We start from the raw sequence: 16,640 nt of genomic DNA, 5'->3' as shown, positions 1-16,640 counted from the left end.
AACACATTTGCACATCTCCAGTCCGTGGGGACCTCCCCTGAGTCCAAGGATGCTCTCATAATTATGGCTAAGGGTCTGCTTAGTTGCTTTGCCGCCTCCTTTAATACAACTGGATAGATCCCATCCACCCTAGGTGCCTTTCTTAAGTTTAACTTCAACAATTTCTCCTCCACTTTGTTCTCAGTTATTACAAAATCATTAAGCGCCCTGTTACAATATGATAACCTTGTGGCATTTTAAAACCTCAATAACTCCTCATGTATGAATGTAGATGCAAAATACTCATTCAGTTTGTTTGCTATCTGAGCAGGATCATCATCAGTCGAACCATCGCTGATGGCGATGACTGATGGCAGTCATGGTGAAACAGGTGGGTATATGGGATGTGTTAGAGTAACTAATAATAAGAATAGGTACATGTATACTTGCATGTATACCAGGTGAATAGGGGAAACCCTGGAGCCCGCCAAAAAAATAATAAAATACTTTGACTTGCATGTATACCAATGCTAGAAGTATAGTAAATAAATTTGATGAATTTGAAGTGTTGGTCAAGACATCAAAGGCGGATATTGTTGGGACAGCAGAGACGTGGTGTTGCAGAGACGTGTTAAGGGAAAGTTTTTTTTTTTTTTTTGGTAGTTGTTGGTGCATCAGCTTCTGTGGCCATAATGCACCTCCCAAGGTTTTTGCAGTACTTTGATCGAAGCCCGAGGCGGGATTCGAACCCGCGACCTTTGGGTTGCCAGACAGGCACTTTATCCACCTGGCTAGCCTGGCCGGCTTAAGGGAAAGTCTTGTCTATAGTCACTGAGGCAAAACTCCTTGGGGTCATTATTGACCATAAGCTTTCCTTCTATCCTCATCTGATTCACATAAGTACCAAAATCAAAAAGTTCACAGGGTCAATTATTCGAATTTCCAGAGGGGAGTGGAGTCTCTCTAGGAAGTCACTCTTTCTTTACTATTAATGCTGTTTTCCTGCCCATAGTCACCTATGCAGCAGGAGCTTGGTTTGATCCGGCCACTAATTCCAAAATGAGGTTAAAACTGAATTCCATTCAGCGGAGCATGCTCCTCTCTATTCTCAGAGTCTGTAGAACAGTTTCCACCGCTGCAGTGCAGGTTATTGCGGGGTCCCTCCCATTGGATCTATTTGTCATCTATCGTGGCATCTGCTTTCGACACAAAAAAACAAACAACTTCAGAATTACTTGGTATCCAGCTAAATTTAAATGAAGATCCTAAAAAAGAGAAATCGAGATGGTTTAACGAGCTAATTAGCGTCTGGCAGACCAGATGGGACACCACCGCACTTGGAGCGACGACAAGAAAATTCCTGCCTGATGTGACCTTCTTACTCTCTAAATCGGTTAAAACCTGGTGCTCTTTAACTATGCAAACTTCCTTTCTGATAACAGGACATGGCTCTCTCAATCAAAAACTCTTTCAGTTTCGCTTGCATCACACCGATCTGTGCAGCTGCGGGTATACAGAAGATTGGATTCACCTGCTCTTTAACTGTGCAATTTACGACGATCTTAGGGTGAAGCTCCGAACTGACGTTCCAGATCTCTCTCCGGGGAAAGAGGAAATGCTTCTGCATAATAAGAATCATCTCAAAGCTCTTCAGAACTTTGCCTCCGAGGTGTTTGCTCGCAGAAAAAAGAATCAACGCCAGATTAGCGCACCAGAACAATCCACCAAATCCAACTGTGTAAGCAGGATAATAGTTTGCTTCTCTGATTTATTTTCTTCTATGGTTCATGTCTGCATGAATTGTCATTGCACTGATCCTAAAGGTCATCAGTTCCACATCTGAATTATTCTGGATACAAGATTATTTATTGAAGACTACCCTTTTTTTCTTTTTTTTTCTCACCAGCGCCAGTCTGTGTTTTTTTTTTTTTCCTTTTACTATTAGTTTATTATTATTTTATTTTATTCTTTTATTTATTTATTATTATTTTTTTTTCTCGCAACGTGTCTTTTTTTTTCTCGCTAAGGATTTTTTTTTTTTTTTTTTTTTTTTTTTTTATCGCAACGTGTCTTTTTTTTCCTCGCTAATGATTTTTTTTTTATCGCAACGTGTCTTTTTTTTTCTCGCTAATGATTTTTTTTTTCTAACCAGCACCACGGGTTGTGTTTACTTTATTATTATCATTATTATTATTTTCTTTTTCTATTACTATTATTTTTTTGTTTATTTATTTTTTTTTTTTTCTTTTCTCTCTCGCTCCTTCCTTTTTCCTCTGGAATGGGCCCCCGGAGGAATCTGGCCCACCTTTTGGCAACATCAGGTGGGTCAGAGTCTCTTTTGAGGCGTTACGTGCTCTACTGGAACTGGCCCACCTTCCCGTGGTGTGGACGAGTACCCAGAATCATCTTGTCCAGGTGACTGATGCTTCTGGGTAGCCAAGTGGCCAGAACACAACAAAACACACACACAATACACACAAACCGACGTCACACACATATGTGGCCCATTTGTAGTGATACTGTTCTTCACAGAGACACGAGGTGGAGTTGAACAGACGTTCTAGGTGCCGCCCATTACATATACACATGTCCACATGACAAATTTCATTGGTTATTATGATGTGATTACAAAGGAACTGGATGAAAAAAATAATTTTGATATCATATACTTGAATTTCAGGAAAGCTTTTCACAATGTTGCGCATGGAAGACTACTGTACAAATTGGAGCAGAATGGTATTAAGGGTAAGTTGCCACAATGGATAAAAGGATGGTTGAGTGGGAGAAGACAGAGAAGTCACTGCCATCAACCAGTATTTTATATAACAACACTCAGATAGCAATATCGTGCTATTTTGTGCGGTAGTATATAAACTTGAGTTCATAATATACGAGTGATCATATACAGTATGCTAATAAAGGACAACAACCAGCACTGTTTTGTTTATTTTATTTAATATTAGTTAACGTCATTATATGAGAATTAAAACTGATATTGCACTGTATATATACTTAATAAATAAATATTCTACTTCAAATGACACCTCATTACTTAGAAAGGATTTTAGAAGACTGAAAATCCGCAAGCATTTCTAGAAAGTAATTGGTTCGTACTGCTATACCACTATCATGGTCACAAATTTAGCGTCATAGGGTGTTGAAAGTCAAAATAATTCGCGTATTAAAGTACAAATAAATGCATGCCTGTTAAGATACTTTTATGAATAAAAGCAGGAGGATTTTCCCATCAGCGTATTCAAGTATTAAATTTCTGGTATATGCTTTTTCCAGTTTGAAAGTAAAAACATGCATTAATTAAGTACAGTGACTGATGAGTGTGCCAAGCACGCTACACAAGTCCGACAATCTGATAGCAATGCGCGCTTAGTGAACGCAACAGTTTATTTATTCTAGTTTTTACATTTGGCAGGACTGGCTGTGTAGGCTGCTTCTAATCGTGAAGATGTACTCCGGGACCGCTTGCATTAACTGGATGTTTGTGGAGGGTCTCCTTCTTCACAGTCGCATCACCACAAATATCTTTCAGAAAGATGCACCTTTCAAGCTCTACTATTTCATTGGTTGGGGTAAGTCTCTGTGTTTATATTTTTCCTACTAATCTACTGTCAGCCATTTAGTTTTCATGTATAAGCATAAAATGACAGCTCGTGAATTACGTTATCTTGATATAGAAGTATTCTTGTTCACAACTCTTCCATGTGTGTGTGTGTGTGTGTGTGTGTGTGTGTGTGTGTGTGTGAGAGAGAGAGATTCATTTTTACCAACAAGGGCAAGCTAAGGAGCAATATTTTTACGCTACTACTTCGGCTTAAAAAAGCCATACTCAGGAAAAATACGTCTTGTGTTACCAATAAAAACGTCGCTGAGTGGGGTCAGGCCAGAGGGTAGTAGCAGTCGCGTTTGAACTAACCGTGGTATTATTTTCGAGCCGATATGGTTATTACTAAATACCGTTAATGATTGTATTCGTGCCAAAATGATTATTTGTAAACTCCTCTAATTCTACGCGGCCGTACCGGAGTATAAAAGGAACATTTAAATCTTTTACTGGGTTTCCTGGATTCAACAGATGATAATGAGGCAGATTCCGCGTGTTTTATCGTAACAAATGCTACTCCTATCGTATGGCTGTCCCCGGTAAAAGCGTGTTTTTTAACAATCTCAGTAGTATTCAAAATACTGGAATATAAAGTTAAAATAATCTTTATTTTGATTATTAAATACGATTCAATACACTTCTGGAAGGGAATTAAATGTTGAATTTTTTTTAAAAAATATGGTCAGTTTATTGTCAACGAACGTTAGAAATAATGTCTGAAAACGAAAAAAAATGGGAAAATATTTGCATCAAAAAATGTAACATTTAAGAATAGTTTGAATGGAATTTTTACATATCAGTTGCAGAAATATATATATATATGGCTTTACATTTCGTAGTGCAAACAGACTGCCAGGGCATCTCATGGAGTTTTTTTCAATGATATAAAGGAATTTTGCTAACAAGGATAAGGAGGTGATTATCCTGTTGTATAAGGCAATAGTAGGCCACATCTTGAATACTACATACAAGTCTGGAAGGCTCATTTTAGAAAGGATGTGGATCTGCCGGAGCGAGTGCAGAGAAGAGCAGCGAGATCAGTGAAAGGAACAAAATGGTTCTCATATATATATATATATATATATATATATATATATATATATATATATATATATATATATATATATATATATATATATAAACGCTTTCGCGCAAACAGCAGCTTCTGGAGACTAGGGACTAAGTTCAATGCCGATGGAATCCTTCCTCTTGCTAAGATTATGCACATTTAAAATATTTTACAGTTTTACATACTGACCAGTTAAATTCTCGTAGATACATTCCCACATCAGAGTTTCTACGCAAATACTGAATATGGAAATACAGTACTACATATGACCTGTAAATAGGTCGGTACGCGGTAAGCTCAACATTTATTGATAAAATAAAAGCGCTCTGAAGATGACCTAACTGGTGGCAGTCAATCGACCCATCACGATGATATTTGCTGTTTCAATGTTCTTGATCTCAAGAACATTCAAACCGCAAATATACTATGTTGCTTAATAATTCTTAAAAGTCTATTTCTCATATTTTTAGGCTAAGAGATTTGTCATTTGAGCTTTAACTATCATATATTCGTCTGAAATTTTTGAATTTCTTAAAATTAGGATAAATACTAATTTTACGATTTCTAACTTTAAATTTTGTCGAATTAGTTTCTTCTTTTGGCGTAGTCAAAAAAGGCCATGGCGAACGTTGCATACATTTTTTAACTATCTATTATTTAAATCTTATTTTTTATATATTAAGAAAAAGCAAATGACAGGTAAAATGAACTTTAGAGATGTAGTTTTCTCTCTACTGGAGCAGAATAAAAGTAATTCGAATTGTAATGCTTTAAATATAACATGTACAAACTGTATTGTGTGTGTGTGTGTGTGTGTGTGTGTGTCATTATCATGATTCAAAAAGTGGCTTTTCCGAAGGAGTAGCAAGCATTCTGATGGCTGAATGGGTTCTAGATTAAAGTATCCTGTCATCCATTTAGAATTGACTACTTTAGAAACGAATGTGAAGACGCTTTCTCCAGCTTGAGGAGATTGAATTCTAGAATTGAATTGAATTCGGAAGGATTGAATTCTAGAGCCAGCATTCGACAAGCACAATTCATTATGAGCTACACCATCCCGTTAAATAAGAAACGAAATTTATTATTTTGAGAATTGCTTCTGCCATTAAAAACTAATCAATAAAGTAGACACGGCAATTACTTCGAGACTGCAGTTTAATATTTTGAAATTTCCAACTCTCAAATATAAAAAAAATTTAATAAAGATTCACCAAAACTAAAATACTTAATCGTCTCTCTAAGATTTTCTACTACGTTGATTTTGAAAATAAAAACAGACATGTTTTTATAATTATCAACGAAGTTTAAAGTGGACATTAAAGGTAGGTTGTCTGTTATATTAGCTAATCAACAATCGCCTATCTTTGGAGCAATTATTAACGAAATCAGTCTGAAAAAATTCAGAGCTAAATCTCAAAAATATGAAAAGAAAACATATGACCTTGTCGTGAAAAATGATTAATGAGGAATTTCTCGTAGGAGTGCATACCACTTGAATGTTCATTAGTTCAAAAATCACACCTTATAGCAAGGATGAGAAAAATAACGTCCCACGAAAACATGTCTCGCTCGTTAAATTATCAATTTTCAATTTTGCATTTATTCTTGGATCACAGAGTTTAAGAAACAGGCATTGTCAAGGAAAGTCGATAATGACATGGAAAAAACTTCCATTCGCAAACAGGGCCGTTACTTATGTATATTTTCTCTTAAAACTATGCCGTCATCTGAACGCAGCTCAGCTCAACTCAACTCAAAAGTGAATAAAAAGGTGAGTGCTTGGCCATTTGAAAATATTAAAACCATTCGTCGGCAATTGTACAGAATAAGAATGAAAGCCAATCGGCCTAGAAAAATGTCTATTACGAAGTCACCATTTTTAGTTGACTTTAAAAAAAAAAAAAAATATATATATATATATATATATTTTTTTTTTTTTTTTTTTCAGACGAATTTAAGCTTAATCTCCATAGCCCTTGCCCAATGCCAGGCGAAAAAGAAATGAGCAATTTCATCCTGGTTATCTTAAAAAAAACAGTAGTTTATTTAAAGTTAGCGCGAGAGCTATTATACTACGAGGCTTCTTCCCACCTCATACATCTCTCTAACTTACTGATTGATAAATGAAATATTACGAACTTCTTCGACATGATATCCTAAAAACAGTAAAGAAATATTGGGCAGTTTTCGTGAAATATTCATACGAGTATTAATGTGATCATGCTCCGCCTAGTGTATCTAGATAAATGTACATGGCTGATGCCGGTTCTGTAGTCGTTATTATTATTTATAACTTTTCTCATTTATGGGATTTTTTCCGCCCCTTGACGGGTACTGCTACTAAGTGCATGGGGTGGTTGGCTGTGTCCGGTTATTATTATTACAGCTAGTCGAGGAACTCTCTTACTATCCTACAGGTGTTCAGGATTGCAGCTTTCTGAAGTTCCATGTAAGTGTTGTTATTATTGTTAAAATAAGTTTATTCACGAGGGGAAGGTTCCTCTGAACAGCCTCAAAGCTATAGCGTGTAGAGTTAAGTGACATTATTCACATTAATATATTATTGGCACACAACTTACAATAATAATTGACACATTCTGATTACATTAGCAAAGGCATACGATGCAAGAAAGAAAGCTTATGCAGCATCAGCCGAAAAAAAAAAAAAAAAAAAAAAAAAACACTCCCATTTCACCCCTCCATTCGTTCATGCCTGTCCAGCTCAGCCTTAAATTTATTTAGGCTATCAACTTCCACAACAAAAGATGGAAGTCTGTTCCACCAATCAACTACCCGCTGGCTAAAGGCAAATTTCCACACATCTGTTCTACAACTGTCTTTCTTCAATTTGAAACTATGCCTCCTCAGGTTCTTAATCTGAGCAAGAGGAAGAAACCCATCAGCATTCAGCTTGCTCAACCCATTCAAGACCTTATACACCTCAATCACATCACCTCGCAGGTGCCTACTCTCCAGGCGTTGCAATTTGCAAAACTTAAGCCTTTCTTTTGGAATATTGTGCTTGCATTGCGCATATTGTATTGCAATGTCAACTATCGCAGAGTAACCTGCGTTGAGCCCATACAAACGCGCTGCAACCTTTGCCCACCACGAACATCCACCTTGCAGCACGTACATACGCGCTGCAACCTTTGCTCACCACGAACATCCACCTTGCGTAATCCTTTACAGTTCTGTCAGCGGGAAGTAGTTTGATTCGTTCGACACCATTCTTTGTACACCTTAACTACACTGGGTTGTGAGCAACCGACAAGGCGTGCCGTTTCTAATATGGAAGCACCCCATGTACAAGCTCTCACAATCATGCCCTTTTTAAACTCTGTGATACCTTTACTACGTCCAATAACTGCTACTTCATCACTTTGACTTGCACGAACAAATGCAAATTATCACTGCTCTACGAAGCTGTTTAGATTTTTATACTGCGAACTATGCGGCATATTCCACTAAGGATGGGATGCTCACAATTCAATGATCACTGAGTGTATTTTTCAAAATGAATGTCACACGTTTAGGTAAAAACAAGCAACATTCATTTTGGAAAATATATAATAAGATGCATATTTTCATTATTATATTAATGCTGTTTTTTTTTTATTTCGTATTAGTGTTTTGACATGTGAATATTACTGTTAAGTGTTGAGATTGTTTTTGTCTACTAATGTGATTTATATAGAAAATTTTAAATTTATAATGTGCAGAATTGCGCTAGGAAGGAAGTAGCAAAATGGTGAAGAAAATAATAAATTGGCTATTACAGGTAGTTATAGAAGCTTTTCGACAAATCAGTATACATGTGATATACGAGCATAAAAGTATAGCGAAAGAAGGAACTAAAATGTCCAGCAAAGAAGCATGGAAAGACAAAATAAAAAAGTAAAAAAGCAAAACAAAGGCTGCACTTTATAAAGTAGGTGGATTGACGAAAATGAAACCGAGCCAACCTTTAGGCACGAAAGCTACAGAAGGAGATTGATGAAATTTCAGCGAGCAGGAAAAGGATGAAGGTGAGTTTAATGGAATGAAACATGTGCGCAAGATACGAATAAAATGAGACCTTGGAAAGCGATGGATGGTTCTGAACGAAAAACCGTATTTGTTTAGTGGTGCAGGGAAAAAAAGTAAAGTGGTTGAATAAACAAAGGAGACAGGAAAAGGGTTCACATTTTACTACAGTAGGCGTTAATTATACTGTATAATATAGTTGGAGAGGACGTGGTGGTTTTCCATTACTATAGAAAGCTAGAATTTATACTGTATAAGTTGATCTGTTTTTTTTTTTTTTTTTTAAATACGCTCTTAAAAATACTTTTGACATTTTTTACAAGCAAAATTTTGCGGGTTTTTTTTTTTTTTTTTTTGTGGAAGAAAGAAATTTAGTTTTCTTAAACTCCATTCACGCAGCAAGAATTTATACAGGGAGACAGTTAAGAAGGTATGATGCATCGGAGAATCTCGTTCTGAAACACAGAAGTACGTGAGATTTCGTACATTTCGAACAAATCACCTCAGTATTATTTCATGGTCTACAAGTAAAAACAAAAGCAATCCGCACATTTCTTCTTCAGTTCTGTTCCCAAGAAAAGAACAAAATACGATATACATTCAGAAATTGAAAAAAAAAAATAATAAGGAATGTAGGAACGGATTCATTAGTGTGGTCCGATATATTCTCTAAATGTACCCACACATCTATGAAAACTTGGGAAGACATTGGCTAAAGCCCTTATAGGGATATATATTTGCATCATGGAAAATCTAATGTAGTTTCGGTTACAAAAAAGATTTGGTTCTCTCTGATCAGATCAGATCAGAGGGAAACCAAACGGCTTGGTTCCCTCTGATCTGATCTGATCTGGACTCAAGCCATGCCCCCTGAGAAGAACGCACACATTCAAACAAAATTGAAGCCAGGGCGGACATTTAAAATTTACTGTCGAGACGGAGGGCAGAAACACAAACGTCTCTCTGCCATTCTCAGTACAATTTCATCTGTTTTGCCAGATATTCATGAGCAAGGCCAGATACGTCTTGAAAACAGTATGTATACGGGTTCAACTGATATTGAGTGTTTTAATCTGTTAGAGTTGGGTTCTGCCATAGCTAGACTAAACAGCAAAAAATGCCCCGGAATTGACCTTGTGGAGAATCTTGTTATCGTCAAGTTTTTCAACTTATACCCACAAGTACTGCTAAATCTCTTGAACAAATGCCTCCTGGAAGGATACTTTCCAAATCAGTGGAAATTGGCATTGCTCAAGATTCTTCACAAGACAGGGAAAAACACATCCGATCCCCGTGCTTACAGGCCAATTTCCTTACTTGCTAATCTGGGAAAGTTATTCGAACATCTTCTGGCTCCCAGAATACTAAAGAAATTTGAAGAAAACCAACTATGCGCAAACTGTCAGTTTGGCTTCAAAAAAGGGAGGTCCACCGACGATGCTATTCTTACGTTGACGAACTTTATCCAGAATTCATCTTCTAAATATGTTTTGGCAATTTTTGTGGACTTTGAGGGCGCTTTCGACTCCCTCTGGTGGGAGAGTGCCCTCAGGTCTTTAAGGCTGGCTAACTGTGATAATTATGTGTGCAGGGTACTGAGATCATACTTTAATGAGAGATACATCATGGTCAAGGCAAAGCATCTGTCTTACAAGGCCCAGGTTTCAGGAGGATGCCCCCAGGGGTCTGTGTTGGGGCCTCTACTCTGGAATGCCGTACTAGATCAGTGGCTCACGAAAACACACGAGGATTCTCTAAAGGTGGCCTACGCCGATGATCTCGTTATTGCCATAGAAGGAAGGTCACATAAGGTATTAGAGGACGAAATTCAACCCATCTTAGATGACTTGGTGGCATGGGCCTGACATCAACAAGCTCAAGATATCTCCGAGTAAAACAAATTTCATGACATTTAAAAACCACTTTAATTATGGAAGACCACCAAGAATTCAACTGAATGGTTTACAGATACCTTATGTTCCTCAAAACAAATATCTTGGCATAATTCTCGATGATAAATTAACCTTTCTCCCTCATGTCACCAAACTGAAGGAAAAAATTAGAAAGTTTACTGCTTCGGTCATAAAAATCTCCAAAAAAGACTGGGGTTTGAATAAAAAGACCATGAAACTATATTATAAAGCAATATTTCTGCCTATAGTATCGTAGAGCAGGTATTTGGCATCAGAACGTCGTTAAGGTGAAAATTAAAAATAAGCTGCTATCAATTCAAAGAACAATGCTTCTGGCACTAAACAATGCCCCTCGTACAATATCAAACAATGCCCTCCAAATCCTTGGAGGAGAACTGCCTTTAGATTTATTTATCTTATACCGTGGCATGATTTATAAACATAAGAAAGGACTGCAGGTATCTATTATGGGAACTACAACCGACCCAGTTAGTAACTTAAAGACAGAACGGAAAAGATTATGGAGTGAAATGGTTAGTATTTGGCAAAGTAGATGGAATGAGTCTGTGCACGGTGAAGTCACAAAGTCACAATATTGAAAATGTTGAGTTTGCTTCTACTCAACCTTCTGTTTCGTGGTTTGCACCAAGCATGTTTACGACGTATTTATTAACAGGCCATGGATCTCTGAGGGCCAAACTATTCGACAGAGGTTTGGAGCCGGATCCTTTTTGCACCTGTGGTCAAATGGAAGACTGGATCCATGTCTTACTGTTTTGTCTGCAATATACAGACCATCGAGTATTGCTACTTAATCAGGTTCCAGGTCTAGCTGAGGACAATGTGAAAATACTAGTTGAGAACAAAACAAACTTTGAGACTTTCCAGACCTTTGCAGAATCGGTCTTTAAGAAAAGACTTCAACTAAGAACTCAAATCCAAAATCCAATATAAATCTGATAGCTGAGAAGTTAATATATATGTTTGTATTCCATTAAATATAAATAGGATGATTTGTAAGATATGTAAATTGAATTGTATTGCTAGGATTTAGAGTTAAAATTCTATTATCTTTTGTACAAATGTAAATATTTACTTCGCTAAGTTTATTGGAGTTTCCAAACTGGCTTGTATCTGCAGAGGCTTGGATTTTTTTTTTTTTTTTTTTTGCTGGTTTCCAGGTTTGGGCAACCTGGAGACGGGATTGCTAGCACCCACCGGTATTGCACTATCTCCGGTGGGTGCGGGATTTGTGCCCAAGGCACTAAAGGTAATAGTAGACCCAGGCAGGCTGCTTGTGCCTGGGGGCAGGCAGCGGCTGCATAGGTGTTGGCTGCTCCCTGGTGGCAAGGTGGACGTACACAAGCGATAAAGCTTTGCAGAGTTTCTGCACCAATACAGACGTGCAAGGTGGAGATGGGCCACCCTTGATACAGGTAAAGCCTAGGAGCCACCCTTGATACAGGTAAAACACACACACACACACGTGTTCGTATATAATACAGTTTATATATATATATTTTTTTTATATGTATAATGAGAATGCTAATGTATATAAAATGTATATATATCTTCTCTGTAAGTTTTTGTATATAATCTGTAAAGAATTGTGTGTACAAATAAATGGAGATATTCATGAGTTTATCATTTATTCTCTGCTTCTCGGCAGCCCCCCCCCCCCCCAACGAGCACGACCGGATGCCAAAATTTCAGTGGAAATAATTCTTTTCAGACAATATCTAAACCCAGATCTTATTACCAATAAGTCGGTAGTTAATTTACCCGAAATTACCTGTAAAGTGTCAGTTGCCACTGTACGGCAAGCGCTTGTCACACCTAGAACAGCGAACCTCTGAGCTGAAAATAGATGTTTTTAATTATTACCTCCGTAGCACTTTCACACCAAGCTCCAGAAGCGTACGTCAGAATGGGTACAAAAACCCATTCGTATAACATATTTAGGGCATGCCGCTTTATTCCCCATTTGACACTCACAGCTCTCCGGAGCTTGGCATATAAATGCTTGGTTAACTATTACTTTCAAATATTTCACATGCTCTGTGAAAAAGAGACGCTCTTTCAGATGCAAACTCAGGTACCGAACATCAGAGACGTTCCTCAAGGTGACACCTCCACTTCTAATAACTGGCGGCCTAGAACAGCTTAGCCTACCCTTCAATAACAAGGTCACAGTTTTTCTTTAGAAATGGTGAGCTTGTGAAGGGCACTCCAATCCAATAACTTGCTCAAATTTATACTACCTTTCTCCTCAATTTAATTCCTGGAGTCACCCGACACAACCAACACCAAGTAATTGGCGATGGCGTCCCCCAAGTCACCCTCTAAATATTCGTCCATCACCATTCTCCACACATAGGAGCCAAGTATGGATCCCTGGAGACAACCTCGTTAAACTTTATATGTTATTTGATCAAATTTTGACCGGATAAGAACACTGCGGTCCGAAAAGTGATCCTTCAAGATGTTGTATAAATTATCGGAACACAGAGCGGTTCTAGCCCTGCGAAGGATACTACCCCACCCGTCCTTAAAGTTCACGAACAAACCGAGGACATATCGCCGAGAATCATTATGCACAGTGCCCATCAAGTTTTCGAATGGCGTCTTTTGTGGACCTGCCTTTTTTTAAAACCGTACTGTTTCTCCGAAATTAAGTTCGAAGATACATACACTGGTGTTCAAAGAAAGTGCATCACCTAGGAATTTCACATTTCTAACCCTTTTTTCGCGTTGGTATGTTACATTAATGACTAGTATTACAAATAGAAATATAAACAAAAAGATATTTATTAATAGTTAAGGCAAAGCTAAGAAATATTTGACAGGTTCTCTCAAAATATTCCAAAATGAGCATTTGCAACCTGTATATAACAGTTTTGGTAAACACGACAATTATGGCTGAAATTTTATTAGAAGCCCTCGATTTGCTTCAGTTTATCATTTTAAATGGAAAACAAAATAAAAAGTTCACCAGGTGCAAACATATTTAGTTGAACGGCCTGTGGTCCTGGTGACAGCAGCACACCATCGAGGAGGCATTGACAAGATCAATTTCTAAAGATAATCAACTAATAGTTCGTGGTTCCAAACACGAATTATGGCTTCCTCAAGGTTCACGAAGGGTCTTTGGTTTCTTTCCGGCAACTGCACATTCCACACGATGCCAACAGTTCTCTCTAGGATTCAGGTCCGGGCTGTTTCTTGGCCAGCTAAGAGTTGTAATGGACCGTTTTTCGAACCATTTTTTCACCCGTAACAAATGTAAACACATTACTGTCGAACCTCTAATGCAGAAATGAAGCTAAAGTAACTACTGAAGTGCCTACTTACACTTTTCGTCCGATGACAAAGTGCAGAGTCGTCCTGAAAGATGCAGTTTCTTGGCAGGTTGAAATGGTCTCAAATGGTTGGCAGAAATTTGCCTTCCAATATAGCCAGGTATCCACTGGCATTTAAGGAACCTTTGATAAAAAAATGCAGGTGACCTACTCGGCGATACGAAATGCGTCCCCACATCATTTGGCTGGTAGGGAATTTCACTGTAGACACCATACAGTGTGGATGGTATTCTTCACCACGTCTACGGTGAATCGCGGTCTCCCATCAGAGCCATGCAGGTTGAATTTCTTCTCATTCGAGAAAATAACTGACTTCCACTGCTCGGGGGTCCATTTGACATGCTCCTTACACTAAATTAAATTAATCGGGCCTTTTTTATTTTTTGTGTGAGGAGGGGCTTCTTAGGACGACGGGCTACAAGTCCATTTTTGGCGTCTTCTGACTGTTACTGCACTTGCTACCACTCCTGTATGTTCTTCCCATTCTCTTTTCAGCTCAGACGAAGAAGCTACACGGTTTTTAAGGCATAACCGCTTCAAAACGCGGTCCTGTTTTGGCGTAAAGACTCGTTTGCGTCCGGTTCCTTTTTTCCCTATCAGGAGAACCAGTATTATTGAGTTTGGAAAGAAATCTACTCAATATCGACTGATTACAAGACACTCTATAAACAATATGACGGGAAGAACATCCTTCCTCACGTAAAGCAACAAAACACTCTTCTCTTTCTTCGTGGCGTCAACTGCACGTAACTCGCCATCCTGACACAAGAAATGATTGCAACTCTTGCAGAGGGTGCTTATATAGATGAAAGTAATAGCTGATGCAATATTACGTCATCATCTACGCGTGTCAATCTTATCTGATGCAATTTGTAAGAAATATTGCCATATACTTACGTTATTCGGACGGCAATTACAATTTTAAAACAATTAGGACTGGCGTATCACAAGCATATCACAGGCGTCAAAATGGTCAAAAAACAACCCGACGGCAAAACTGCAAATGTCAGCGAAAGGGTGAAGGTATAAGGTATATTGTTATCATGCGGCACCAGGGGTTTCCCCCATCTCGCGTTGCTTTCTTTGGGTGAAAGGTTGATTTTTTTTTTTTTTTTAAGTATACTTTAACAACGGCAGCTCTCGAATACCCCATCAGTTCAGCCGTTTGGGAAATCGAGGCACCAGCTCGTCGAGCTCCCACAATCTGTCCTTTATCAAAGTCCGATAAATCCTTCCTTTTACCCATCACGCTCGGAATTTTACTACCTACTGAACCACTGGCACCTTATCTATGCTACGTAGGTCGACACTGCCCACTCTTGTACCTCACATGGTCAACGGGTAGCATTCAGTTTTCATAGGGGTGGTCATAATTCAGCGATCACTCAGTGTATATTAGACTACACAATTGGCGACTCTGCGGGCCCTTTGGTATCGCTTCCGAGCAAAACGTACGCGTCTTTTATGGTGGAATCTGGCTTTAAAGCCAGATTCCACCATAAAACTTTTCGAGAGCATTTTTTTCCTTTTCTTTATTACTAGCTTCCTGTAGTATTTCAGTAACAGTCCTGACCTTGTCCTCCGCACATAATTCATCGCAATCTGCTATTCTCTGGATCCTCCCTCTGACAGATTCTTCAAAAGTTCACGCTGTTCACAAGGCTTGCTTATGCTTGTAGTTCACAAGCATATTTTCTGGCTGAAAGAGCAGAATGACTCACTTGAAAAATATCGCATCCTCCGTCTGAAATTGGATTGAGGAAGCTGTTAAAAAATCGTCCCGTCTCCGCGGGATTTGAACCAGATGTCTCAAAACCAGTGACGAGTAGCCCACTATAACCGTTACGAAGAAACAGGCAGGACTTTGTTAATATTGAAGCCTGGGGTTGGGTGTGGCAAACGAATACTGTGGATAAGAAATCAGATTCGACAGAAGTCTGTTCCTTGTGACTTCTGTCGAACTCTTATTTCTTTTAAACTTAGACACAATAAGAAACTGTTAGCTATCCTGACTTGTAAAAAAAAACATATGACGCAGAAAACTGTCATATGAATATGTTCATGCTGATGGGAGCATTAGTCGATGAAAAAAAAATCAACTATTTGAATGTTAACTGTGCATCGTACTATACTTAATTTTATGACTAATAAAAAATATTTCCAGGAACTGGAGAATCAAACCCGTACCACATAAAATAGAGTGTATTTTTTCCAGCGCTAACCACAGTTGCAGCAAAAAATGGTTATTGATCATCGTCACTGTCATTAATTTTAAAAAATCGAAAAGCTAATAAAGGTTGAAATCTGAAGATGCACACTTTTCTAAAATTAAGGCGATGATGTAATCGCAATGGAAATGCAATCGAATATAGGAACAAGAATATCCATTAAAACAATGTAATAAATTACTAAAATTTATGACATTTACAAAAAATTTTCACATAAGTGTTCCATTTCTCTCTCTCTCTCTCTCTCTCTCTCTCTCTCTCTCTCTCTCTCTCTCTCTCTCTCTCTCTCTAGAAGCAAACGAAGAATAATTTTCAGATAAAACTACCTGAAAATTTTCACGAATGGGAAAATTTTCAGGTAGCTTTATCTGAAAACTGCAAAAAAGTTTTACTTGCAGAATGAAAGCTTGTCCGCACACATTCGCGACAAGTCCCCTTCGGTAA

General features: G+C 38.0%; 1 protein-coding gene across 1 annotated transcript in view; it reads left to right on the top strand.

Annotated features, from left to right (window-relative positions):
- The window catches only part of LOC150079332 (corticotropin-releasing hormone receptor 1-like), a 370,784-nt gene that overhangs the window by 211,376 nt on the left and 142,768 nt on the right, over nt 1-16,640 (top strand). Inside the window, exon 6 of the mRNA XM_090382673.1 lies at nt 3,410-3,566. Within this exon, the coding sequence (XP_090238799.1) occupies nt 3,410-3,566 (157 nt within the window). The remainder of the gene's footprint in view (nt 1-3,409; nt 3,567-16,640) is intronic.

The sequence above is a fragment of the Mastigoproctus giganteus genome, chromosome 10 (assembly GCF_048544385.1).
Source record: "Mastigoproctus giganteus isolate SK-2022 chromosome 10, ASM4854438v1, whole genome shotgun sequence".
Classification (NCBI taxonomy): Eukaryota; Metazoa; Arthropoda; class Arachnida; order Uropygi; family Thelyphonidae; genus Mastigoproctus; species Mastigoproctus giganteus.
This window is presented reverse-complemented; position numbering and strand designations above follow the sequence as displayed.